The 27,241-nt window shown below is 53.1% G+C and overlaps 3 protein-coding genes across 19 annotated transcripts; all 3 read left to right on the top strand.

Annotated features, from left to right (window-relative positions):
- The first annotated feature begins 14 nt into the window (after positions 1-14).
- Positions 15-14,666, top strand: LOC144037151 (histone H3-like centromeric protein A). 17 transcript variants are annotated; one of them, XR_013288839.1, is made up of 18 exons: positions 6,127-6,552; positions 7,003-7,079; positions 7,197-7,278; positions 7,338-7,394; positions 7,586-7,668; positions 7,746-7,941; positions 8,097-8,243; positions 8,410-8,804; positions 8,882-8,964; positions 9,145-9,318; positions 9,387-9,500; positions 10,007-10,106; positions 10,217-10,287; positions 10,359-10,458; positions 10,544-10,628; positions 13,628-13,773; positions 13,847-13,968; positions 14,045-14,120. XR_013288839.1 is itself a non-coding variant. In XM_077548357.1 (17 exons), the coding sequence occupies exons 1-17, from the start codon at positions 6,477-6,479 to the stop codon at positions 11,578-11,580; spliced, it is 2,007 nt and encodes a 668-aa protein (XP_077404483.1). In that variant the 5' UTR covers positions 6,231-6,476; the 3' UTR covers positions 11,581-12,022. The 17 variants fall into 17 exon arrangements, 10 of the variants coding, with proteins under 10 accessions (XP_077404481.1, XP_077404487.1, XP_077404480.1 ...); XM_077548357.1 differs by lacking the exons at positions 13,628-13,773; positions 13,847-13,968; positions 14,045-14,120 and adding an exon at positions 11,330-12,022 and having other exon boundaries at positions 6,231-6,552; positions 8,410-8,540; positions 8,625-8,804; XM_077548358.1 differs by lacking the exons at positions 13,628-13,773; positions 13,847-13,968; positions 14,045-14,120 and adding an exon at positions 11,330-12,022 and having other exon boundaries at positions 6,232-6,552; positions 8,410-8,540; positions 8,625-8,804; positions 10,220-10,287.
- A 127-nt stretch (positions 14,667-14,793) lies between these two features.
- Positions 14,794-16,383, top strand: qrfp (pyroglutamylated RFamide peptide). The gene is made up of 2 exons (XM_077548366.1): positions 14,794-15,617; positions 15,906-16,383. The coding sequence occupies exon 2, from the start codon at positions 15,906-15,908 to the stop codon at positions 16,281-16,283; it is 378 nt and encodes a 125-aa protein (XP_077404492.1). The 5' UTR covers positions 14,794-15,617; the 3' UTR covers positions 16,284-16,383.
- Positions 16,384-17,366: 983 nt separating this feature from the next.
- On the top strand, positions 17,367-26,773 carry ints3 (integrator complex subunit 3). Its single transcript, XM_077547824.1, has 29 exons — positions 17,367-17,682; positions 17,909-17,992; positions 18,399-18,482; positions 18,552-18,665; positions 18,769-18,853; positions 18,916-18,982; positions 19,075-19,216; positions 19,297-19,426; positions 19,960-20,057; positions 20,134-20,325; positions 20,394-20,481; positions 20,555-20,634; positions 20,702-20,793; positions 21,831-21,937; positions 22,012-22,128; positions 22,209-22,338; positions 22,405-22,459; positions 22,540-22,643; positions 22,710-22,874; positions 23,175-23,328; positions 23,417-23,485; positions 23,560-23,635; positions 23,792-23,905; positions 24,627-24,675; positions 24,757-24,924; positions 25,007-25,107; positions 25,208-25,280; positions 25,694-25,868; positions 25,939-26,773. The coding sequence occupies exons 1-29, from the start codon at positions 17,599-17,601 to the stop codon at positions 26,014-26,016; spliced, it is 3,075 nt and encodes a 1,024-aa protein (XP_077403950.1). The 5' UTR covers positions 17,367-17,598; the 3' UTR covers positions 26,017-26,773.
- Positions 26,774-27,241: the final 468 nt, after the last annotated feature.

Genomic DNA, 27,241 nt, shown 5'->3' with positions numbered 1-27,241 from the left:
ATCAAAAGTAAAGACACAATATTGTGTGCTCGTAATGGGATCGGGATCATAAATGTTGGAAGTATTTGTTTAGTTTTATAAGTAGCTCATCTATTACAAAACCTTGCAGTTTGAGGATAGATTTGATTTATTCATAACCAAATGGATATTGCATGTCCGTTGTTTAAAAAAACAAACAAAACAAAACGGAATGTTCATGTGCAGTTACCAGAAACCAAAACCAAACCAGTTCAGTGAGGTGACTGCTCATATCACAAGTTGTGCACAATGCTGCAAACAGGAAAGCGGCTTTCGTCGACGTCATTGTTGAATTCTGGCTTCTCGTGACAGCTGAATTGGATTCAAATCAATGTGGAAAAACACATCCAGCGGGTGAGTACGTCAAAACCAGAGCAACGACTTGATGACACGTGGAAAGTCAGATGACCCCACGAGGGAACAATCTAAAATGATTCATAAAAACGAAAAGGGGGGAAAGCGCTTAACGTCACAAAAGTACGGTCATTTGTTATCAAAATTCAGTAGCACACAGCAGTAAATTGTTTTGTGTCATGTAAAAATAAAGTGGACATAAGTTGAGATGTGCTTCTGAATTTTGGTGACGATTCCTAGACGTTATCTGATATTAACATTTTTTTATAACGCGCACATCAAGCGGTTTCGACTGTCCTGCGAGTAGTCACGTGACCAATCAACCCGGAAGTTAAGCGTGTTTACGTTCCGCCCGCGCTTTGTCCATATTCGTGCAAATGGCGGCGAAGGAGAAGGAAGCGCCCGTCCGGCGACGGTCGCGGTCAAGCGTCCGGGACCAAGAAAAGAGTCTGAGGGCGGCCGTCGAGCGGCAACTGTCGGCGGCGGCCGAGCGCGTCGTGCGGCTGCTTGAGGAGAGGCCGAACGGTGGTGGACGTCAGCTCAGGCGGGTGGTCATGGACGCCGTCGCCGCCGCCGTCGAGCGAATCTTCAGCGAGTATCAGGCGGCAGCAGCAGCAGCAGGAGAAGAAGAAGAAGGTCAGCGTCGCTTTTCTTTCCTTTTATGACGAGCTGTCAACTCCAAACGCTTCAACCTGACTACAACGCACTAAAAATGTTCCTGTTTGAAATCGGATCAGAACCTTCATTTGACGTGTAAACATGATCGCCACTCGCCCTGAAAACTCGCCACATCGGATCATGTACTGGCGGCAATTGTGAGTTTCTCGCTTCTAGAGAATTTCTGAGACAGTTCAACGCACTCAACGGATGACTTTATTTGAGGAGATTTTTGTTGCGGGTTCATTCCAGGGACTTGAAGCAATAGGGTTTTTTTTATTTAACAATTCAAATAGGACTTTGTAATTCATGTTGATATTTTGTGGAGTCGTATGTGTCAATGAATGCCATTCATTGGCGATCACACAACAAAGCGCAGCTGAAATCCATGTGATTGGTATTGGCCGATCTCACGCATGGATGATGGCTATCGGAATCGGCAGCATAAAACTGTGATCGAACAGCCCTAATTTTAAGCCTATAAGTAGGCAGCGCTTCATTTACCTCTGTTTAGTATAAATGAAGAAAATTCCACAAAGATGGTGGCCAATTGTCACGTTGCTAATCACCGGTGCTCTTGCTTACAGAGGCAGATGTTGAGCCCACGACGCCGTCACCTGACCGCCCCCCCGGCCGCCGCCCCGGCCGCCGCCCCGGGTCCCACGACCACGCAGGTAGCGTTAAGTCGCACCGCTGCCGAGCGTGCGGCAGATCGTTTGCTGGCAAAGGGTTTCTGATGAGGCACGTGCACAAACACGCCAAGGACACGGAGCCCACCTGCGGCCTCTGCGGCGATCGTTGGGCTTCCGGCGCCGTCCTGCGGTGCCACCTGCAGACGCACCGGGACAGCAGCAGGACTTGCGACACTTGCGGGAAGACGTTTTCCTCCGTCCAAGCGCGGGAAACGCACCGGCGACTGCACACGGGGGGGAAACCCTTCTCGCGCCCGCTGTGTGCCAAACCATTCGGCCGGAAGGGCACCGTAATGACGCACGCCAGGATGCACCACAACCCGGGCACGCAGGTTGGCGGCACTCAACCTTTTTTTCATGTTTCCGTCAGTGAAAAACATTCCATCGTCATCAGCTGAGTCGCATTTTATGACTTGGCTCGACTTGCTTGAAATTTAGCGAGACTGCGCCAAAACGGACTTTTTCAGGCCAATGGCAATTCCAATATTTGGCAAAAGAAAAATGCAACAATCAAATTCATGGATCGATCACTTTAAAAAGGTAGAATGAATACATGACAACTGATTTGGATCCGTTTTTCTAAAATAAAAGCTGACTTTTGCCGAGCCTTTTTACAAGATCAAACCGTTCAAAACGATTAACTCAAAAATAATAACAAAACAAATAATCAAATCCATTTTTCAATAACCTTACTTTGAAACAAACATTTGAACTTGTAAATTGTCTGCCACCTAACGAGATTGACACTCGGACAAATCTTTTATTGTCGACGACCGTGGATTTGATTCTCTAGAAAGGTTGCTTCCCTCGCAGGTCGTATTTACCGGACATTTGCTTTTCTAGTTTGAAAAGCTAGAAGTGGAGCAAAACGTTGTCCTGCGCGGCGGCTAATGAAGGAGTACCTGACTCAAGACTCATTGAGACGTTTTCAGCAGTTCCAAGTTCAGTACGTATTTTGTCCAGAATGAATTTGATAACTTCGTCCTTTTTCATGTAGCGCTACAATGAATGCCTTTCAAACGACTTTTCCACTTTGGTTGTTACCGACGTCCTCAGCACAGGTGACGTCATCTTTAGTCGACGGCGAGTGGAAAAAATGGTTTTTAACTCATTTGCTCCTCAAAACATATAAATAAGTTCAATTTTTAATGTTTTAAGTGTCCCAAAGACTTATATATTTTTTTTTTTATGCTAGAGCATACAGAAGGCTTTGATGCAGCCTTTGAACTGAAGAGAACGGATGAAGCAATGGTAGTAATTACGAAAACGGCCGCAGAGTATAAGAGATCAACCAGGGCCACGCTGCAACAAGCTCTTTTTCCCACAATCTTAAACGGATTTGTGAATAATGATGAAACTTTGCTATTTTCTAATCGCTGTAAAACGGAAACAGATAGAAATGTACTTTTTTTCTGATGAAAGATGAGACTCGAATCTTTCTTTTGGTAGCATCCATGTTTTGATTTTGCAATAGACAGTGTTTCCCACAGATTTGAAATGGACTCGGGTGGGTGGACTCCGGCGGTGGGGATGGGAGGCGGGGTCTCAGTCCTGTTACTACGTCTCCTCGAGCCTCCCGATCTACACGCGAGTGGCGGCAAACTAACGTTATATCCTGTCGCGACATGTTTTTTTTTCCTTTTGAAATATACTTGTAATCAATTTTCTTGAAAACTTCTTGAGTGGTGGCCAATTTACTCGGGTGGCCCGCCCAAGTATTAACACGGTGTGGGAAACACTGCAATAGAATACAATATTCTGCGGGCCTTGCAAAATCAGTCCAAATCCAGTCAAACAGCCGAGAGCAAAGGCGGTTGCTTCAGTCAAAATGGCCACGAGAGTTAAAGGTATTATTTGTCCATGAAAAATAATAAAGTTATCAAACAAATTCTGTGCAAAATATGAACTTGTAAAAATGTCTCAACAAGTCAAGCATCCCTTTAAGAGGATGTCGTCCATCGCCACGAGTTGCTGACGGAGACGAGCAGAAGATTGGACTGTCCAAATCAAATCCTGCCAACGGAAGCCAACAAACAAAGCGACGTTCTAAACGTTCTATTGGGACGAGCGCGTCCTTGTCTTGGCCAGGTCGCAGTATTCCGATTGTGACTCTGACTTCGTGACTTCCTCCCACCTGTGCCCCCCAGACCCCGGCTGGCGCCGATGAGCCCTTGGGACCGCAGCGGGACCATGCAGACCACAGCAAAGGACATGCGCTCCAGGAGGACCAGCCCCGAGATGCCGACCTGTCCGCCGACCTGTCCGCCGACCTGCCCGCCGACCTGTCCGCCGACCTGTCCGCCGACCTCCTTGAAGACGGTGGTCAGGACTGCCTTCAAGAGCGCTCGAATAAGCGCGTCCAGGACCCAAAGTGTGCCGGCAACTTGGGTAACGCCGCTGGTCAGAGCTGCGCTCGAGACGGCGTTGAAGTTGAGGTGACCCTGGAAGAGGACGGCGTTCAGGACGGCGGGCCCAAAGGCCAATTCTGTGAGCAGGCGGCGCCGGAGAGGGCGTCGCCGCTTCTGCCCTGCGGCGTGTGTGGCAAGGACTTTGCCAGTAAGAGTGCTCAAAATCGCCACGCCGGGGTCCACGAGGAGCCGTTCATCTGCGAGTTCTGCGGGAAGACCTTCAAGGGGAAGGCGGTGCTGAAGCAGCACCTGAAGCGGCGGCACACCGGCGGCAGGCCGCGCCTCCACGCCTGCGACGAGTGCGGCAAGAAGTTCACCATGAGCCAATACCTGCAAGTGCACAAGAGGATCCACACGGGCGAGAAGCCCTTCGCCTGCCGGGTGTGCGGCAAGACCTTCCAGCAGGTGGGCAACCTGGACACGCACGCCAAGATCCACACGGGCGAGAAGGCCTTCGTCTGCAGCCTGTGCGGGAAGAGCTTCCGGCAGAAGGTGACGCTGGAGACTCACGAGCGCTTCCACAGGAAGGACGCCGCCTTCGGCTGCCGCGACTGCCACAAGCGCTTCGTGCAGAAGTCGGACCTCAAGCGCCACATGCTGACGCACTCGGGCCACAAGCCGCACGCTTGCCGCGTGTGCCACAAGCGCTACCAGGAGAAGCGCTCGCTAACGGCGCACATGAAGGTGCACGCCGCCGACGGCCGCCAGCACTCGCAGCAGCTGTGAGTCGCCGACACGCACGTTCCACTTAACGACGACATCGCCGGTGTCCATCCAACACCCGCACGTGCAAATGGAGTTAAAGCGACACTTGTCGCATGGACCTCAAAGGCAACTTTTTGGAGCCATCTTCAAATGCCAGAGTGACGTTTTCCTCCCTTGGCCCCACCTCTGAGAAATTCTCGCTCGTTTTGCCCCTCCCGAGTCCCAAGCCGAGTCGCGCGCTGAGTTGGCCCCGCCCCCGTAAACATTGTGAATTCCGATCTGACTTTGATGAAAATCGCATATCCTTCACATTTGCGATTGAGCGTCTTGTTCCACGTGCTGACGCTTTTGCCAACTGCAAGTAGAAACCAATCAACATTGATGAGTGAACGTCAAGCAGATTTGTTTCCTCCACCACGTGGATTTCTTGCAGTCTTGAGTAGCAATCAACTCGATCAGCAATTGTGTTAGAGAGTCCAAAATACAGTTTTACTTTCAATTCTTTTCCACATGCTGTAGAACAGGGGTGGCCAAGTTGGGTTTTCCACGTCTCCCTCCTTCAGCGCAGCTGAATCTAATGCAAGCTCCAACAAACGTGTCCACCACAAATAAGATGACCGTTGAAGGGGAGGATAAAGAATATGTGAGTGACTGTGAGTATTGTTGTGTTCTCATGTGTTGTTACATCGTTTGTCTTCAATTATTCATTGCTTTAAACGCTCATAATATTGCAACATCAATGCTAACATTGGCATTTCAATAGGATGTTCAGTTCTATGTTGGCAACATAGTTTGGTTGTTTGAAATAAACGCTTTGGTGTTTACTTTGTGAGTAAACTTCAGCTGGGGTGTCAAGACACAGCTTAAAGGTTTTTATGGTTTGTTTGTTGATGAAACGTTCAGTAGCCGCCAAACCGCTGCTTCTCCAAGCATTTATTTTTATTTTTAAATCAAAGCAGCACTCTATTTGTCTTTTTGTTCTTAACATCGTTGCTCATTTCAGTATTGATTTGATGTGCGAGCAACCGCGTGCCACCACAGGAGGGCGCTCTGTCGAACGTCGGCGTTATTACACAACAGGCGACCGAGCGCCGCTTCCTTGCTGATCTCACGTTCGAATGTTCAACAAAAAATGATCAAATTCTGGAGTCACTTTCAATTTGCGCGCGTAGGCGATTTCTTACGCTTTCCTAATTTATTATTATTATTTTGGGACTCAAAAAACAATTACTGGATGTTTTGACAGAAAGAGCACGTTTGTAAAACGTGATGGTCCTTTGGTTGGACGCCATTGGCTGTCAGAAGTGTCAGTTAAGAAGAAGCCGCCAGCTTGAACGTCATTGGTGACTTGTTCCCGTCAATCAAAAGCGGTACTTTCCTATTGGCTGACGTCATCTGTAACCTTCGGCCCTTAAACGCAGAGTAGGCGGAGCTTCGCGTGGAGGACATTTCCTCATTGCTTTCAAGCAGGCGAACATCGAAGCGAGCAGCAAAGAAAAGGCCAGAAAATTGTAAGGAAGGTTCGCGTGCGTCCAAATGGAAAGTTGGTGGAATTTCTGAGACGAGCTGAGATGAAAGAGAGGTCGCGCGCCCGCAACAAAGGTGGAACTCGTGTGTAATCAAAGGCGAAGCTGCCGGTGCGATGAGTCTGGACGTGTTGTGCGATTCGGACGTCGGCCGATTCTTCGCCGATAATCTGCTCACAAGTGAAGATTGGGGTGAGTCGCTCGACAGATTCGACCACATTACATTTGTGTTATTTGGACCCCTTAGCTACCACCCGACCCCGCCCATCTCCCCTTCCGACGTGACGTCAAACATCCATTTTTCATCGTCATTTGTCAGGCTTATTTGCCCAACGATGCCTTTGTGACGTCACAGATGAGTCGCACGCGGCCTCGTGCTTCCTGGCCCAACCCGGATATGGCCACTTGATTAGGTTTCCAAAGGTTCAGAACAGAGCGAAACGACGCGCACGTGTACCTAATGAAGTGGCCAAGCGGGCACTTGAACCTGGTTGATGACGTACTCGACCTTAAAATGGACCGCCACACAATGTTCCGTCATATGGTCTTGTGATGTCATTTGTTGAGGGATGTGTTCGCACGGTCTTCTTTTGTTTGCGTGTTTGGCATTTGAGTGTGTTTTTAAAAACGTGTGTGTTTCAGATGCATGTTTGTACCACTGCGACGGTGTGGAGGACGGAGACGAGCACGTGGGCCTGGCGTCCAAGTACGACACTTCGGTACGAGATTCCGAGAGCGCTGTCGCGTTCCTATTGGCGTGACTTCCAGGACACGCGCACGTCCGCGCGCACGTCCGCGCGCACACCCCGTCAGTGACTTCCTGTTCTGTTTGCCAGCTGGACGACGAGCTGGTGCTGGCGCTAGATGGCGACGCCCCCTTGTCTCCGTGGCAACACATGCACGACGACCTGCTCACGGGTGAGAAAACTTCTCGCCCACGTTTGAAAACAAAGCAACTCAAACGTGTTTGCTGGCAGGTGGCGCCGCCGCACACGGAAACGTCCAAAGCGACACGGCTGAGCCGATGGAGCTGCGTAAGTTCTTCCGGATTGCTCGTGGTTGTCATGGCAACGCATGACTGTTGCCATGGCAGTGTGAATTTTGGGGTTGTTACGGCAACAACGGTCGAACCGCCCTCCATTGTCATGGGAATGCTTGTTTGACTGCCGGTGTTGTCGTGGCAACGCAGCAGCTGTGCAACATGACAATACACGCGCACGCGCAGTGTTGCAGGTGAAAGCCGAGCCGGCGTCTCCCGCGTCGTCGGGCGAGGCGGAGCGGTTGCCGGTGTCGCCTCCTGATCCCCAGGTGGGCGCGGCAACCTTTCGCCACTGGCAATTGTCTGTCTGTCTGTCTGTGTGACTCGCGCTCTTTCTGTCCCGCAGCTTGCGGTGAAAGGCGAAAACCCCCCCACGCCTCCCTACACGTTTGGAGACGTGATGTCCCCCCCGCTGGATGCGGCCGAGGTCGCCGTGGCGACGACGCCCATCCTGCCACCCAACGCGCCGGCGTTGCGGCCGCAGAAGACGCTAACGGCGCGGCTGCCCGCCGTGGTGGCGCCCGTCCAAACGCAAGCTACAGGTGCCGTTGATGATGTCACCCTCAATGTCAGACGGATTCCAAATGTGACATCATCATTCCTTGTTAACGATTTGGCGGGCCGTCGAGCTCAGGTCCGCCCACTTTGTGAAGCGCCGTCATGACGGAATGAGAAGAACATTCTTGTGCCTCCTCAGTTGTCCCGACGCTGAAGACGAGCATCCTGGCCGCCAAACCTCCGCTCCAGCCCCGCCCCCTGTGCCTGGCCGCCATGCCCGTCGCCCGGACGCCCGCCAAGGCCCTCCTCCTGCGAGGCCTTCCCGCCATGGAGCCGACGAGACCCGGTGAGATGCCGCAACAAGCGGATGATGAAGTCGTTTCCTGTCTAGCATTCCAAGTTTGTACACAAAAGTCATCACACCCCTGACATCCGTGCGGAAAACTCATTTCACAAAAGTCGCTTGCCGTTTCCAAACTTGAGTCAAAGTTGCGCTGGTGACGCGTTTCCAGTGGTGTGCCTGACGTCGGCCCCCGCCGTGGTCAAGATGGAGCCCGTCTCGCCCGCTGTGGCCGCGCCCGCCGCCAAGCCCATTGTCCCGGCGACCGCCACCTTACCCGGCAACGGCAGTAACGACGTGGACGTGAGTGGGATCAAATCATCCGTCGGCCATCGGGGAGGCGCGCCATGTTTTTTGGTGATGCTGAAGATTTGCGTGTTGCGGCAGATGAAAGTCCTGAAGCGGCAGCAGAGGATGATCAAGAACCGCGAGTCGGCCTGCCAGTCGCGCAAGAAGAAGAAGGAGTACGTCCACAATCTGGAGATCCAACTCAGGGAGGCTCAGCAGGAGATCCAGCGACTCCGCCGGGAGAACCAGGAGCTCCGGCAAAGGCTGGACGCCGGCCGGGTCGGTCGTCGCCGCCGCCGGCACTTTTCGCTTTCCCGTGTGGCAACGCGTAACGCAACTTCCCATCTGTGTCGCAGGGCGGCGAGTCTCCCGGCAGCAGACGAGCCGTGTGCATCATGGCCGTCCTTCTCTTCGTCACAGTCAGCTTCGGACCGGTCAGGTAAATGGAAGACATTTTGGCGCCGGGACGGGATTTTTAGGAGCTGCTTTCAAAACGTCACTCAAGTCCAGTTGGCAGTGTTGCAAATATTTCAAGACGTCTGCGTTGCCCAATAAGAGCGGCGGCGCTCGTTTTTTTTGCGGGCGTCTCGTATCAAAAGTTTGTCCCGCCTGCCCGCAGCATCTTGGACGGGAAGTGGACGGCGGGCTTTCGGGACGGCGCCAGGTCGTTTACGAGTCGGCGCCTCCTGGAGATGCAAACGGCGGCGGCGCCGGTGCGGCGCCAGGAAGCCGCCGTGGCGACCGCCGATGATGACGGAGAGACGGAAACGTTTGCGGCAGAATTTGCCTTCAGGTGATGATGCTCACGTGCACGCTCGACCTTTGACCCGCCGCTGCTCCAACTTTGACCTTGCGGCGCAGGAATGCCAGCTCGGCCTTCAGCGCGGCCAAGGAGGAGAGCAACCTGCTGCAGCGCCTGGAACGTTACTTCAGCGACGCCCACTGCCCGCAGTTCAACCGCTCCGAGTCGCTAAGGTCAGCCATCTTGTTTCCATCAATTAGCGCTTTGATGCTTTGCCGTTCTTTGAAAGAGTCCAAGTTTGTAGAAGCGCGAATGTAACCGGCTCGCTTGTTTTCTGGCCCGAGGACACGTTGATGTGGCGACATTTCGGCGGAACCCGATCCCAAAAACTCAAAAACCGTTTTGGGCATTTTCCCGGTAGGAGCTGTCCAATCTTTTTCCCTGGGCTGCCCTCTTTCTTTTTTGGTGTCATAACGTAACGTCCGCGTCTCGCCTACAAACGTACAAATTGGTTGCCGCCCGAACTGCTGTGACAGGCCATCGCGGAACGGAACGGAAACGCACATGCGGCGCGAGAGCCGTCTCACGGCGCGCATGTTTTTGTGCCAGCCAATGATCGGAGTTGCCGGATCTGCCGTTTGCGTTCCCCGCTGGCCTTCTGGCTTGTCTTTGATGACGTGGTTCTGATGGCGCCTCCGTTTGCTGTCATGACGTCCGTTTGCTTGGGTGTGGTTTCCAGACTGGCGGCAGAACTTCGCGGTTGGGTTCAGCGCCACCAGATCAACCACAAGAAGCCCGGCGGGAAAGCCAAGATGGCCAAGAAGGCCAAGATGGCTCAGGTGGGTCACTTCCTGTCTGACCGGCAGCCGGATGCGTGACAACTGACACTAACAATGCGTGCGTGTGCGTGCGTGCGTGCGTGCGTGCGTGCGTGCGCGTGCGTGCGCAGCAGCGGGCCCACCTGAGAAAGACCAACGTGTCGAGATACCTCCCCGTCCAGACGCATCGTTCCATCGAAAGGTGAGAAGGCGAGCGCGCCGTCGGCTCCTTCCCGTCGGCTCGCTCGGCTGACTCTTGTGCGCCCCCCGCAGTCAGCTGCAGGTGCTACCGGGGCCCGAGGTGACCTACGGCGACTTCCTGGATGCCATCGACCGGCGCGAGGACACCTTCTACGTGGTGTCCTTCAGACGGGTGGGTCCGACCCGCCGGACGCCGCGCGCCCTCCTTCGCTCCCTCGCCCGCTTTCTCACGTTTGTGACATGGCCTTTGCCCGCAGGACCACCTGTTGCTGCCCGCCATCAGCCACAACAAGACGCGCCGGCCCAAAATGTCGCTCGTTATGCCCGCCATGTCGGTCAACGGTAAGGCTTCGCACCTCAAATATGTCCGCTAAGTTGAAAAGCAAGAGAATGATGACCTTTGACATCGCATGGCAAGTGATGAGAATTTGCTCCTTTCCTATGTTCGGGATGGATTCCATCAGGGGTAGGCAAGTTGGGTCCTAGAGAGCCGCAGTCCTGCATGTTTGTGATGTCTCCCTCCTCCAACACAGCTGAGAGGCTCCTGCAGAACGTAATGATGAGCTGATGATTTGAAACACCCGGCTTGGAGGCAGGAGACACCGAAAACATGCAGGACTGCGGCTCTCTAGGACCCAATTTGCCTACCCCTGGATTAGATGGATACCTTTGTTGCTAGCTTTGACATTTTTATTTGTTTGCATTAATGAGAGCTGTAAATAATTCCTATTTTCATTGTTGGCTTTATTAATATATAAAGACATACTTTGGCATTGAGCAAAAAGCCAACCTGAGGGAAATTGGTTGAGAAATGGGCAAGGTGGGAAAGTTGCCCCTGCCAACATGGCCGCCGTGTCGGCACAGCAGTTAGTTTTTTTGGACATTTGGCTCAAGTTGATTTTGAATCTCCCAAATTGGCCTTAACAATAGCCCTTGTCTTGAAAATGATTTCCAATCTCTTTGAAAGTGTCATTTGTTGTTGCTGAATTTCATTTTGAACGAACGCCTTCTTCTTGCCGCCGTTTGCCGCGCCTGGCGACCAGAGAGCGTGTACAACGCGTCGCACGGCTACGAGCTGATGATGCAGGTGGACTGCGAGGTGATGAACACGCGCACCGTCCCCATCAAGTCGTCCGCCGTACCCCCGTCCCTGCGGGACCCGCCCCCGACGTCCCCGCCCCACGCTGCCGCCACCAATCACACGGCCCTGCGAGGGCGCCACCAGCATCACCCGCCGTCGGCGCGCCCCCGAGCCCGTGCCGAATATCTCCTCAGTCAATCGGAGGGCGTCTGATGGGGGGGGGGGGGTTCTACTTCTATTTAATGTTTGTACAGAGTGACATGTAAATATTCCTTTTTTGTTTGTGTTTTTTTTCCAGCTTTTTGCATTTTGAAAGAAAATTGTCAGTGTTGTTTTCATGTTTAGCTTTGGATGGATATAACGATCACTTCCTGTTGGTTCATTAGTTTAATTAAAGGTTGAGCGCCCCTGCCGGCGACCCTGCGTCTCATTAAACCAAAAAGTCCCCCCCCCAAAAAAAAGTATCGTCGAGGTCCCGATGCAAACGAAAGTTGCCTGTGGTGTTACGTAACCACTAGGTGGCAGCAGTCAACAAAACATTGGCTATTTTATCTCATTTTGACCGCGACGACGTTTTGTTCGCCATCTGTGCCGACTCACATTCTGTACTTTGAACGTTTGCATAGCACTGAATTAAAATGGAATTGTATGTCAATTTTAATCTTTTCTATGATTATTTCATGAATACGCGTTTGTGTTTGGTTGTCAGATCAGTGGTTGTGGCGCAACGTCACTTCCGGTGGCCCTGGCCGCCCATTGGTCGAAGGCTGAGCGGTGCGCGTTTGAATTTGGGCCGGCTTGCCTTTGCACTTGTCTGCTTTTGGAAGTTTCTTTTTGCTACTTTGTCTACACTTGAGACTTTTGTCTACGCACGCCGTACTGCGTTGAGCATCCACCGCGGACGACAGAACGCGGAAACGAAAAAAGGCGAGTTGAAAGAACGCGACGCTAACGTGCTAGCAGACGATGTCGAGTCATGTTGCAAATGACAAGTTTGAAACAAGAGAGGAACTAACAAGTTTGAATGAAACAAGCAAATGAGGAAAAGAAGAATCATTTGCTTAATTATTTGTTTAAGGGGGTAACGATGTGTTGTATGAGCATGTTGTCTGCGCGCGCCATCAAAGAATTTGCGTGTTTGGCAGTTAATCAAGAAAAAGTGCAGCGAGAATCTGGCAAGAGCCACATTTGATCACGTGACTCACTGAAAGGAGTTCCAATCTCCACGATGACAACGTGGAAACTTGTGCGCTTCTCTACTTTTCAAAAGCGTAAAAGTTGGCAAGTGTCCGTAACCCTGTGAGGACAGAATGAATTGCACTGCCACTCGGTTTGTTCGTTTTCCAGTTCGCGCGGCCTCGGCGCCTCTCGTTTCCGTCACAGCCTTGCTTTTATCCCGCCCACAAACACACTGTTGTTTGGTGATTCGTATTCGTCCTCGAGGGCCGGAGACCTGCAGGTTCGAGATGTTTCCCTTCTCCAATGAACGTTATCAGATTTATGCAGAGCTTGCTGATGAGCTTCAGGTGTGTTGGAGAAGAGAAACGTCTCTAACCCGCAGGGCTCGGCCCTCGAGGACCGAGTTTGGACAACTGGCGTAACCAGTGATGCGGCTCGGAGCCGCCAACGCTCCACCTCCGACTTTTAACTTCATACCAGGAAGTGTGAGTGGCAACGTAAGATGGCCACCGGTGGGTGCAGAGCCAATCACTGGTCACATGACATACGGACGCCATCTTGTTACCCTGCTGAAACCGAGGTGGCCAAACTCTCTCTCTGGCTCTCTGTCTAAGTCTTTCTATGGCGCTGCTGTGGATTTTGTTGCGCTCCGCAAGCGCTTCAAGCATTCATTCAGTCCATATCTTATATCCGGCTACTAGTTCCTTCTTTGTCCTGACTAATTAGACATTTCAGTTCTCTAGTAGAACAACTACAGTTAAGTACTGAGAAAACGGCTTGATGACACCGGACATTAGTGCCAGATGTTAGCTAGTAAAATGTTGTCCCGTCACTAGTAGGATGCGCTCGTCAACTGGTGATCCGTTTTGCCTCATCGGTTGCTCTGCCAGCGTGCTGATTTGTTTGCAATCCTTTGCGAGGGTTTGAGTACAGTACAGGGAGGATCGTGTGCCGCACTCGTAGCACATGGAATAAAACCCTTTGCTGAAAAGCAGATGAAATGTTTGATGTGTGTTGCAGCCTGTTGCTGATGTCACGGATGACAATGACGTGATTGCATCCATTTTTTGTGGCTCATCAGGTTTGCGGCCCGCGTCATGCACCGCGACTCCTCGTCCGCTCGGAGGAAGGGCAGCAACCCCCTCCGACGCCCACCGCAGCCGCCCCCCGCGGGAACCCCCCGCGGGCGCCAGGCGCGGTCGCCGCAAGCCGGCCCGTCCGGGATGGGTGAGCCCCGAGGCGCCGGTCGCCAGCGCCGTCCTGTCCCCGCCGCCTTTTCTGAAGCCTTTTGTGTTTCCAGGGCGGCCGGCCGCCACGCCCAGGAGGCGAAGGTACCGGCCGGGGACCAAAGCCCTGATGGAGATCCGCAAGTTCCAGAAGAGCACCGAGCTCCTCCTCAGGAAGGCGCCCTTCTCGCGACTGGTGAGGTGACGGCGGCCAAAGGGGCTCGCCGCTTGTCAGCGTGTTGCCATAACATTTGAAGGCCGCACACACACAGGTCCGCGAGGTGTGCCAGATGTTCGGCAGAGGTGCCTTCAGGTGGCAGGTCATGGCCCTGGTGGCGCTTCAAGAGGTAAGGCTGCCTCACCCCGGTCCAGAGGTCACATTAAGGCTTGTGGAACGACCACGACGCCATACTCGCAACCATGTTGGTGTTTGTGAACGTCTTCTTCGTGACTGCGTTATACTGCCGCCTGCTGGCCGAGCTGCAAACGGCCTTGCGATGGAGGTTTTCACAAATGGTGACCGCCGACGGCACGTTTGGCATCCTTGCAGGCGGCCGAGGCCTTCTTGGTGTGCCTGTTCTCCGACGCCAACCTGTGCGCCATCCACGCCAAGCGGGTCACCCTGTTCCCCCGCGACGTCCAGCTGGCCCGACGCCTCCGCGGCCCACAGGACATGTGAGCAAGATGGCCGCCGCTCAGAATCCCATGTACATACAACTCGTGTTTATATTAGCCATGTTTTTTAGTTTGTGTTTCATAAATAAAGTCATGTGATGACAAGAAAGAGGCTCATTCCTTGGCCCCGCCCACTTTGTGGCCAGGCAGCCAGTCAAGGGACTGCTAAGCTTCCGGATCTGGTGTCACATTTTGGGACGGCGGTGGCGCCGTTGGGAATGCGTGGCTCCATTTCTTCCCGTGGGCACGAATGCGATCAAATGCGGCGCTCCTCAAACGTCTTCAGCGCGGCGAGAGCAACCTTGCGATTAACACGGCGACTTTCCTTTCTCAAGTGTTTGCTTCTGGTGACTTTTCAAGTGGGCAGATGATTGCATCTTTGCCCAATCAGCAATGACCTTGGCGAGCGTCAAGCCGCCCACCGCATGAGCCCATCCAAGCGCCGTGGATGACGCGACGCGGCGCAACGTTGACTCCCAAAAGAGAGTTTGGAAGCCTGAACGGACGCAGCCGCACTTTTTTATTCTTCCGCTTGTAGACGCACGTCGGCCTGAATTAAAAAACGAAATGCCAAACGTATCTGCGGAACACGTGAGCGCCACCATTTTGTTTTTCTTTGACGTCATGCAAATGGAAGCTTTTTGATGTTTGAAACTTTGCCCTGAGATAACTTTTGACCCAAAAAATTCACCAAAAATGAGATGAGGGAGTCTGAAAATGAGTGAAAAATGTGTCCGCTGGGTCTGATTGGCTGAATCGAGTCGCCAATCACGTGGCTGCAAAAGCGTTCGTGGCGCTCCATCCTTTGTAAGGAATGACTTGAACATTCCCAAGGCGTTCCAAATTTGGACAGTCGGGAAAGCCGGCGTTTGAGAGACAAAGACACGTTCAAGGGCAGAGCGTTGTTGTGCTCGGGCGTCTTGGAGACCATTCTTGTGCCGCCGAGCACGCTAATGAGCTGCCGTCTCGTCCCCGGCGCCAATCAAGCCGCTAATTAGCCCTACAAGTGCTGGTTGGGAGGTCAGCCGACATCAAAATGGATCAGCACCTGCGTCAGCGGCCAACGGGCCACGCCCACCGCCGACCTGAGGTGGAGGAGCGGCTTTAAAAAGGTCGCCGCCGCGCCGACGCTGGACAACGCCGACACTCCACCAAGCAAAGGCCGTCGAGGTAAGAACCATTTTGGATGGCGTCATCGCTTGTTTTTTGGGGCCGGGTTCAACTTTTGCAGACGACCATCAATGGAACGCAACCTCAATTGATTCCATTTCAAGCCGTTCTCTTCCGTCGATTGTAACGATGGTGGCTTGCAGCCGGCAAACTCGTTCCCGAGTGGCCATCTTGGTTTGTTGATACGCTGGTCTTGAAATGTCTTTTGACTTTCTGCTTCTCTGGGACATGTTTGTTTTTTTTGAGATGAGGATTTCACTCACGCGCTCCGCCGTGTGTCGCTTTCAGATGAAGGCGCGCGTGTATCCCGGCGGCTCCCAGCTGGCCCTCCTGTCCCTGACTCTCCTGCTGCCGGCCCCGCCCACCGTGACGCCGCACCCCAGACCTGACCCGCCCTCCGTGGGGCTCTTGCGGCTGCGCTCGGCAGCCTTCGGGCTCGCCTCCTCCCTGGAGCTTTCTTCGTCTTCCTCGGAGGCCTGGCCCGGCCGAGAGGCGGAGCTCCAGAGGCGGGCCAGAGAGGACGGCGGACAGGGCGGCGGCGGCGGCGGCGGACAGGGCGAGGCCCTCACCTCCATCCTGGGCGGCCTCCAGAGCGTCAGCCGAGAGAAAGGCGGCTTTGGCTTTCGCTTCGGGAGGAACTCCCGGAGCCGAGGGCGCGGACCCTGACGCCGTCCAAACGGAACTGGGGACCCCGGGTCATTATGTCTCCATATTCCACTATTAAATGCATGAAATGTCCTTCTGTGTCATTGAATAAAAAGTTGTGTGCCTGATTAATGGGGCTTTTTGATGGTTCTGAAAAAGCCATTTCAAAATAAAATACTGCCCACGGCTTTTAAGGGAGATTTTTTTTCTTCCTCCTTTTTTCAAATCTCGACAGCACAGGAAACAAGTGTTTGGCACGTCTGTCTCACAATTCTGAGGTCTTCAAGTTAAATGCAGGTGACAAGCTAGCCTCCATGTTGATGTGAATGTTAACGCTGGAAATGTTTGAAAATGCTATTTCTTGCTTCGCCACTTGATTGAGAGCTTTTATTGTGAAGGCTGCCAGACAAGCAGGTAACGAGACGTCACGATCGTGACGACAATGGACGGCTGACGACGCCCCCCCCCCCCCCCCCCCCCGCAGTTAAATAACTCCTGTCTCAACTTTAGTAAAAGATATTACATACAATTGAATTCACTTCGTGGCAGCAATATTTCAAGAGGATACCGACATAGTTGACGCAAAGACGCTCGAGTTTCACCCTCAAGACTTTATAAATACTCAATAAAAACAGATTTGTTTTTTTGGACACAATTGGATAGTCAATAAAATCCAAGAAATGTATATAAGTTCAAAGCAAAAATATAGGAAAGGTGTGGTTCCAAACCAAGAGAAATAACATAAACGTCTTCACATCATTTATGGGGTAGATGCCACGGACCTTCAGCTTTCACACACCAGCGTCATTTCCGGCCACTGATGGCCGCGTACCAACACTCGCACCCCACCCCTGCGCCCCCCCCCCCCCCTCCCCCGACCATGCGCTCCCGCCCATCGGCGCAGGGCGTTTCAACTCTCTTAAATGTTTCGGACAACAGACAGACACGCTACACACTCGCACCCGTCGACGGGCACAAAGGCGGAAGTGCGAGAAATGGGACTCACGTCACAAACAGGAAACGGAAACAAAGCTGATGTGTGAAAACCATGAAGTCGGAAGTCCCGCCTCCTCGCTTATTGGGCAATCCTTGCGTCGCTCCGATACGTCCGGGCAGTGATTGGTGGCAAGGCCGGAAGTGATGTCCATTCGTTCCCGAAGTCGAACAGTAGCACGGAGCGGGACGGGGAGGAAGCTCCCCGAGTACAACCGTGACAAACAAACACCCGAGCGAGCTTCCCTTTCCTTTTCCTTGCTCACACGTTTTGCCTCTTGCACGCGCGCCCTGACACCGCCTTCAGTTCGGCCGGGAGGGCGAAGCGAAGCGGCCGCTGCAGATGGAAGCTGCGCCGGCCAAGAACAAGCCGCAGGGCCGCCTGCTGGTGTCCACGCAGCTGGACGCAAAAGATGAGCTGGAGGAGGTAAGCCCGACCGCCAACAGACCGCCCGACAGCCAACAGACCGCGGCAGGAGACACAAAGCGACACGTTACGGCGGTTAGCAGGCTAGCTAGCATGGCTAGCCAGCGGCTACGCTAAATGGTTAGCGTAGCCCGCTAGCCTCTACCTAGTAAACAAATACACATAAGGTAAGCAGAAGTGCGCATGCGCCGCCTGCTCTCTTCACGTCGTGTGCGTGTTTGTGCAGAAACTGGAGCGTTGCGTCGGAGTGGTTCACTCGCTGACCAATGGCCTTTCAGAGAGAGAAGCTAACGACGCTTTGACCGCCAGCGTAAGTTGATGACGTCATCGTCAATTACCCTGCAGGCTGAATCTCATTTGTGCTCATGTTGGCTCCTCCCACATGGAGAAGAACGACAACAAATGACGAGTTTGTTCGCTCCTGGACGGCGGCGTTTAAAGATGACGTCACGCCATTGACGTGTTCCCTCGCTACTTATCGCGCATTTGTATTTGGGTCCAAAATTCATACATACGGGGTTTATCTTTCTGTCCATTTATGACTCACCGTTGAGCCAAAAGATTTGCGCGTAGGAATTATCGGCACGTCCTCCATTTGTGGACGCTCCGTGACGCGCGTTTCAGACACCAAAACGTAAAGACAAATGACATTCAGCCACGGCGTAGTGACAGCGGTGTGGTTGTGACGGCGGTGTTGTCGTCGCCGTGGCAACCAGGTGTGTAAAGGCCAGCAGCAGCATGAGGAGGTTTGTCTCGGGCTCTTCGCTCTCCTCCTCACCGAGCCGGCTCAGGCCCAAAGGGTAAGACTCGCGCCGGCCCCGCCGCCATGTCCCACATCGCCGTGACAACGCGCGCCTGCGTGTGTAAAGTGTTACAGGGACCTGACTCTGGTGAACCGAGATGGAATGAATGTGGTCCTGGTGAAGGTCAACCAGATCTTAATGGAGAAGTTCCTCAAGCTGCAGGACGTCCCCCGCAAGCAGGTGAGCACGCACGCACGCACGCACGTGCACGTGCAGTCGGCGTGCGCGTGTCTTGACGGTCGGCGGCGGAAATGTGTTGAAACGTGTGCGCGCGTTTGTGCAGCTGGTGTGGCTGATCCGAGAGCTGGTGAAGAGCGGCGTGATGGCAGCTGATGGCGTGGTCATGACGTTGCTCAAACAGATTGCAGGTCAGACGCGCACACACGCACGCACAGAACCATCGTGTGACCGTGCGTGTGCGTGCCTGCAGGGGGAGACGTGTCCACCAAGAACTTGTGGTTGGCCGAGAGCGTCCTCGACATCCTGCTGGAGCAGAAGTATGACGCACGCGCACGCGCACACGCACACACACACGTGCGCCCGCGTGCTCGCTTCCGAAGCAGCTCGTCAACTGTGTGTGCGTGCGCAGGGAGTGGGTTTCCAAGAGCGGGATGCTGATCGCCATGTCGGTGTACACGTACCTGCGCCTGATCGTGGACCACGGCGCCCCCAACCTGCTCGCGCTGCGCCAGAAGGAAGTGGACTTCTGCATCGGGATGCTGCGGGAGAAGGTGAGGCCGGCGGCGGCGGTTGTGGCTCCTCCCCCCTCGCCGCATCCGTCATTGATCTGGCTTTGGATTGGAGCGCGCAGTTCTTGGAGTGCGTGATCATCGGCCGGGATTTGGTGCGCCTGCTGCAGAACGTGGCCCGCATCCCCGAGATGGACCTCCTGTGGCGGGACCTGCTCCACAACCCTCAAGTCCTCAGTCCTCAGTTCGCCGGTAAGACCGGCAGCGCGTCTCCACGGCGACGCTCGCTAACGTGCGTGCGGGTTCTTCTCGTTTGGGAATTTGGGTTTGACTTACTTTTGATTTTGCTTTTTGACATTTTTATTTCGTGGTTTTGTTTCAAAAAATGCTTGGCTTCAGTATTAGTTTGAATATTTTAAAAGCAACAGAATCAAATGAAAAAAGTCCAGAATTTCGTAGCCTGCCTGGCGTTTGGCTTGAGTTTGATGGAAAACCTCATCTGAAGGCGCTTTTCTATTGGCTGCTGCCCGATGATGTCACTTCTGTGTCACAAACTTTCAAACCTCTTTTTTCCGGTTAATATATTTTTAAAAATCATCCCCAAAGTCTCACGTATTAAATTCATGACCAAAGACTAAAAGGAACATTTTGGCTATCATTATTTTTGTTCGTTTCAGTTTTCATGTCTTTTATTTGATTGCTGTTGATGAAATAGTTTTCTGATATTTCTCTTCTCTTGAATCTCCGTCAAGTCAAATAACGTAAATGGCGTGCGTGCGTGTCAGGCGTCCTGCAGCTGCTGACAGCGCGGACGTCCCGCAAGTTCCTGGCGTGCCGTCTGACCCCCGACATGGAGACCAAGCTCCTGTTCATGACCTCCAGGGTAAGCGCGGACTTTTTTTGCTTCTTCCCGTGCGTCCGGCGAAAGCCGCCCTGCTCTGCTCTCCCGTCGGCCGCAGGTCCGCTTCGGGCAGCAGAAGCGCTACCAGGACTGGTTCCAGCGCCAGTACCTGTCCATGGCCGAGAGCCAATCGCTGCGCTGCGATCTGATCCGCTACATCTGCGGCGTGGTCCACCCGTCCAACGAGGTCCTCAGTTCCGACATCCTGCCGCGCTGGGCCATCATTGGCTGGCTGCTCACCACCTGCACGGTAAGCGCGAGTGCGTGCGTGCCTATTGGCCTTTCACCTTTGACCTCAAAGCGCGCGCGTGTGCGCAGTCCAACGTGGCCGCCTCCAACGCCAAGCTGGCGCTCTTCTACGATTGGCTCTTCTTCAACCCTGACAAGGACAGCATCATGAACATAGGTGACACGCACGCACGCCAACGCGAGGCGCTCCGTGGCCGTGACTTCTAACCCAGCCGTGTCACGTGACGCAGAGCCCGCCATCTTGGTCATGCATCATTCCATGAAGCCCCACCCCGCCATCACCGCCACGCTGCTGGACTTCATGTGTCGGGTGAGACTCCGCCCCCTCCGTGCCCCGCCAACATCCCCAATGACCTCGTGGCCGCCTCCCCCCTCAGATCATCCCGCACTTCTTCCCGCCGTTGGAAGTTCAAGTCCGTCAGGGCGTCTTCAACTCGCTGACGTTCATCATGGAGAAGCGCGTGCTGGCGTAAGACGCGCGCGCGCACGCACACACAATAACAACGGCTTGAAGCCCAGCAAAATGATGACGTGGGCGTGCGTTCGCTCGCGTTTCCTGATCCGTCCGTGTCGTCAAGTATTGATTGATTGAATGATTGATTGATTGCCAGGCAACAAAACAAGCAAACGGAATCGTAAGCGCTGAAATGCAAAACAAAAACATGCTGTCATGCAGTCTAGTTTGTGGCGTCATGATTTGGACATCCAAGGCATACCATATTATTATTATTATTATTATTATTATTATTGTGATTATATAGACAGTGCTTATTTTGCCACGACTATTGATCTCATTTTGCGCTCACCGACTGTAAATTGAGGTCCTGCCCGGATTGCTGACATTTGGAGAGCCATTTGCCGGTGATGTCATCACATTTGCCGGTGATGTCGTCTTGCTTCTGCGTACGCTTTTGGCTCACACCAGACAGAGCGAGGTCGCAATTCACTCATTCACTGCCAGTGACGGTTATAGACGTCAAATATTCATTTGAGCTATTTCTATTAGCTTTAATTTTTTATTATTATTTTTTTTATTGTACATTTAGAACAGATATAAAATTTGAGTTAACTCGTGGAGTCATACAATGAATTACAATTAAAAAACGCTGCAATTTTTCAGGTGATTGCAATTTTTTTATTTTAATCGCATGACTTTAATAGTTAACTCACAATTAATCATACATTTTATATCTGTTCTAAATGTACAATCGTTTTTTTTCCTCCTAGCTTTTCATACTCTTGTTAACAAAAGTGGGAAAAATGTTAAACTAACAGAAATAGCGGCCGTTGATGAGTTAATATGCAAAAAAACAAGAAGAAAGATTTGACGGGAAAATCCCGAATTGAGCATTAAAAGCTGCCGTGTGAATGTTGCCCGGTCGTCATTTTGCTACTTTGAGGCCTTCAAGCTGCCGTCAGGGGTTGACGGGCCATTGTTGACCTTTGCACTTTTCACGTTGCCGTCGTGCAAACCACAAACAATTTCGCACTCGTGTCATCTCGTAGCCACTTGGCGCCGCTCTTTGACAATCCAAAGTTGGACAGAGAACTTCGCTCCATGCTCAGAGAAAGATTTCCAGAGTTCTGCAGCGCCCCCTCGCCACCTATGGAAGGTATGCGCAGGTACGCGCGCAGGTACGCACGCACACACATGGAGGTCACGTGAATGTGGCGTGTGCGCACGCAGTGAAAATGGAGGAGATGGCGTCCATGGAGATGGAGCACATGATGGACAAGGAGGAAGGTTGCTACGACAACACAGATGCAGCCTTCAGTGATGATGAGGAAGAGGTCAACAACAAAGGTCGTCATCATCTTCATCATCTTCACCCCCCCCCCCCCCATAACCACGGTTGTGATCGTCCACATTTGACGCGTGCGCAGGCAAGAAGCGCGAGTTCCGCTTTCATCCGATCCGAGAGGCCGTCGTGGAGGAGCCCGCTGACATCACGCCTTGGCTCGACCAATTGGAGGACACCATGAAGGACAAGGTGGTCCAGCTGCAGAAGTCAAGGTCAGAGGTCAACACCAGCTTCCACTTTCACAACCAACCAATCCGTTGACGACAATTTGTCCTCAGTGACACCGAGACGCAGTGCGAAGTCATGCAGGACATCGTCGACCTCATCCTGGAGGTCTGATGCGCGCGCGCACGCACGCACGCACGCACGCACGACTGTAAGCCACAATAAGTGTGTGTGCGTGCGTTTCGCAGGAGGACTTTGACACGGAGCAGATGTCAGCGTTGGCGTCGTGTCTGGCGGAAATCTTTAAAGAACATTTCCGAGGAGACGTCCTGCCAGAGGACATCACCGACGAGTAAGACGGCACGCCTGCGCGTGCGCGTGTGTGCGTGCGCTGCTCTCACCTGCGCGTGTGCGTCAGGTCCCTGGAGGAGTCGGTGTGCAAGGCGGTGTGTCTGGTCTTCCGCAACCTGGTGACCATGCAGGAGGACAACAGTGGCTTCTCCGTCCTTCTGGACATGCTGGCGGAGCTTTACCAGAAGCAGCCCAAGATCGGCTACCACCTCCTCTACTACCTGAAAGCCAGGTGAGCGCACGCACGCACGCACGCACGCACGCGCTCCACTTAAGTGACGTGAACAAATGCAAGCAAGTTGACTTGACGACGATTTGACGTATTTGTTTGCGATCCATTTGATATTTGAAAAAAAATGAAGCGCAATCACTTCTTTTTCTTTACTTGTCATTTTGCCTCCATTTTCCTTCTTTGGAAATCCGTCCAGTCAAAGACAATTCCATACGTAGCTCCAATGTTTTGATTTCAATTCAATGTCTGTATTTGATGTTGCCTGCCTGCGTGTGTGCGTGCGTGCGTGCGTGCGTGCAGCAAAGCGGCCAACGGCAAGATGATGCTTTACGAGTCGTTCGCTCAAGCGACGGCGCTGGGAGATCTTCACACCTGCCTGATGATGGACATGAAGGCGTGTCAGGAGGATGACGTGCGCTTGCTGTGCTACCTGACGCCTTCCATCTACTCGGAGGTACACGGGCACACACACGTGCGCACCCACGTGCACACACACGTGCGCACCCACGTGCACGGGTCTGAGCCAGCAACTTTGCTTTCAGTTTCCGGACGAGACGTTGAGGAGCGGCGAGCTGCTCAACATGATCGTGGCCGTCATCGATTCCACTCAGGTGTGTGGGAGGGTGGTAGCGCCGCTTAGCTTAGCGCCGCTTAGCATGCAGGCGCTAACGCGGCGTGACCTCAGTTGCAGGAGCTGATGTGCCACGTGATGATGGGCAACCTGGTGATGTTCCGCAAGGACTCGGTTCTCAACATCCTGAGTGAGTACACGCACGTGCGCACGTTGGCAGCAGGTGGCGCCGTCTGACGCCGTCTGACGCCGTCTGACGCCGTCTGACGCCGTCTGACGCCGTCTGACGCCGTCTGACGCCGTCTGACGGCTTTCTTCTCCTGCTGCTGCTGCTGGCGCCGGGCAGTCCAGTCGTTGGACTGGGAGACGTTTGAGCAGTACAGCACGTGGCAGCTCTTCCTGGCGCACAGCATCCCGCTGGAGACCATCATCCCCATCCTGCAGCACCTCAAGTACAAAGGTAGCATCGTCGTCTTCATCGTCGTCTTCATCGTCGTCATCATCATCGTCGTCATCGTCTTCATCATCATCTTCGTCATCATCGTCATCGTCATCATCATCATCATCCTCTTCATCATCACACATGCATCGAGTCGTTGCTTGACTGAATCCTTTCAACACTTTAATGCTGCGTTCCATCAAAATTTCAAATCAAACAAAATCGCTCATCAAAATCACCAAAGCCTCAATTTCACACAAATTGGGATCTTTTTCTTGTTTTTTGGGGGTGAAAGTTCGGCTTGCCATTAAAGTTCAACTTCCTCAACTGCAGCAACAGTTCTATTCATTTATTTTTATAATACTTTATGCATTTGCAATGCCTGCACTCAAGTTAGGCAAGTTGTGGCCATAAATGCATTTAAAAAAAAAAAGTGGCAAATTGGCATCAAAATGTCTTTCAGTTTTTGTTTCTCAATTTTGGTTTCAAGCCAAGATTTTCATCATTTTGGTGCATCCCTAATTAAAAGTGTTCCCTAAAAAATGGCACCCTGGGCCAACCACGGCTGATTGTAGGGAAAGTTAGCATCAAATTTCCGCCGGCCATTTTGCACGCAAAGCGATGATGTCATCGTTTGAGGTGGAATCCAAATGAAATTCCAGTCCAAAGTGTCCGTCGGCGTTCGTTGTGCACTTTTGCCGTCCCATGCGAGCACACGCGTGTCCTCTTTTCTTCTCCGCAGAGCATCCCGAGGCCTTGTCCTGCCTGCTGCTGCAACTGCGACGAGAAAAGTAACAACGCGCCACCGCCACGCCCGCCTCGCGCCCGCCTCGCACCCGCCTCTCACCTGCCTGTGTGTGTGCGTGTGTCAGGCCCAGCGAGGAGATGGTCAAGATGGTCCTGAGCAGACCTTGTCACAGCGAAGACCAGTTCACGACGAGCCTGCTGCGACATTGGGCCGCCAAACACGACGACACGCTGGCCGAGCACATCAAAGCGCAACTCATCAAGAACAACAACCAGCCCCGAAAGAGGCAAAGGTGCGGGCGCGGGCGCCAGCTCGTTTCCACGACAACAGCATTCTCACATCCTTTGTGAACACGTGCGTGCGTGTGTTTGCAGTCTTCGCAGCTCCAGCAGCAAACTGGCCCAGCTGACCCTGGAACAGATCCTGGAACATCTGGACAACCTCCGCTTGAGTCTCAACAACACCAAGAACAGCTGTCAGTACGCACGCACGCACGCACGCACGCACGCACGCACGCACGCACGCACATTGACGGATGGATGGTGACGGCGTGTGTGTTGATGTTTGCTCCGCAGTCTTCAGCCTGACGCCCATCTTGCAGGCGCTGCAGCACGTTCAGGCCAGCTGCGATGAAGGACACAAGATGAGGTACAAGAAAGTTCGCCATCAACCTCCGAACCCCTTCGAGCGGCGCTCGCTGCACATTTGACCCCCCAAAAAACGACTTGCAACGTTGAAATTGAGGCGCCTCCTTCGTGCCAGCGCGTCGCCACGGCAGGAAGGAATCCTGCTATCGGTTCCTCTCATTGATCCGTTTTTAAATGGGGGTCACTTTGACTAAACTTCAGCTGGGGTTGGCACGAAGCAGCGCAAAGCCACTTTTTGATGGCCAAACTTGAGATACGAGCGCCAACATAGGACGCTCGTATCTCAAGTTTGAGGCGGCAAGTCCAAGCCAAACCAGAGACTTGAACGCGCTCGCATTACTGGCGCCACCTGCTGGTGCAAAGGTCAAATTGAGGTGACCTGTAAAGGTCGGCGTGTGTTTTGGGTTGATGCAGGTACAGCGACCTGTTCGCCTTGGCCGAAGAGTACGAGGACTCGCAGGCCAAGCCCGTCAAGTCTCGCCGCAAGGCGGCCGCCACGTCGCCCAGGTCGCGCAAGGGCGCGGCGCCGCCCAGCAGCAGCAACAGCAACAACAACAACGAGGAAGAGAGCGCTTCCAGCAGCGCCTCGGTACGTTCGCCGCCCTCTGGTCGCCGCGGCAACTCACCTCACCTCACCTCACTTCCTGTTTGTGCCTCAGGAGGAGGAAGACTCCAAGCCCAAAGCTCCCAAGAGGAAGAGGAAGTGCTCGTCGGCCGTGGCCTCCGACAGCGACTGATTGGCCGTTTGCTCGCCATGAACTCTGACCTTTGTCTTTTTTGTGCAGATTTTTCACTTCCTGTTGTTTTTTAGCCGCTCCTTTGTTTGCCCCGCTGCAGTAAAAGCTTTTGTATGAAGCCCGCCGCTTTTACTCTTATTTTCGACCCTTGTTGTTTAGTGGTGTGATGTCATCATGATGCCCCGCCCACATCATCTCTGATGATGGACGTCGGCTGGGCGGCCGCTCACTGGAAACACTCTTTTTAAGACTGCTGCCCGCGAGATCTTGAGGCTCCAAGCAAGAAGCGTCCCGTCCCACGTTTTAGTTGTCGTCGTGTCTGCAGCCAAGACCGGATCGTCTCTGCTGCCGCCTCCGGAACGGGTCCCAGACTTCTTCGCCCCGCCCCGCGGTCCACGCTTGCTCCTGTCCCCGCCGCGTCGTCTCACGTCAGTGGACCCAAGCAGGGGCAGGTTGACGCTGACTTTGGCGGTCCGGACCACCGGCCGCAAGCGGGAGCCTCCTCCCGCCCGCAAGCGGGAGCCTCCTGCCGCACGTTGACAAAGTCACGACCCCCCCACGCTTTCATGCGGTTCTGGCGTGGAGCCTGTGCACGCGGTGCCGAGGGTCCCTGTTTCACCGGGACCACGAGCGCGCCCCTAAGCGGTCGACACGTGTGACAGGACGGCAATGAGACGCAAAGACGGAGCAGCAGTGATGTCACTTTTTGGTCAACCACTTTTAACTTCCTGTTTCTAATAAAACAATTTCAACGATGGCTTGTGATTTTGAGAAATGCGAGCTGACATTTCCTCAAGTGATTTGAGCGGAGCGATGACGTCATAAAACTGCACGTGCCAATTCCGCCTTCCGACTGGACGGCCTGTAAGTAAAGTTAATGACATCTTCGTAGAAAATGTCCTTTCAAAAGATTCTATTAAAAATGGTCGCCCGTGGGATAAAATGGCATCCGTTTCGTTTGGTTCGTCGTCATGACGGATATCGCCGTCTTCTCGACATCTTTGGGCAGTGAACTTCTAAACCCAAATAGGATATTGTCAAATGTGCACATTTCCGGCGTGTGAAAAGTCACGGTTTTAATACTTAAAGGTTCGACTCCCACCCTAAACTGGGTCACCAAACAACACGAAGCATCCGCAAAAGAATTGAAATGAATTTGACTTTGCTAGACAAATGATACTCTTCCTATATTGTCAGTGAAGAGTTGGTCGCGGCGGTTGTTTGT

Source organism: Vanacampus margaritifer, chromosome 17 (genome assembly GCF_051991255.1).
Source record: "Vanacampus margaritifer isolate UIUO_Vmar chromosome 17, RoL_Vmar_1.0, whole genome shotgun sequence".
In the NCBI taxonomy this organism is placed as follows: Eukaryota; Metazoa; Chordata; class Actinopteri; order Syngnathiformes; family Syngnathidae; genus Vanacampus; species Vanacampus margaritifer.
This window is presented reverse-complemented; position numbering and strand designations above follow the sequence as displayed.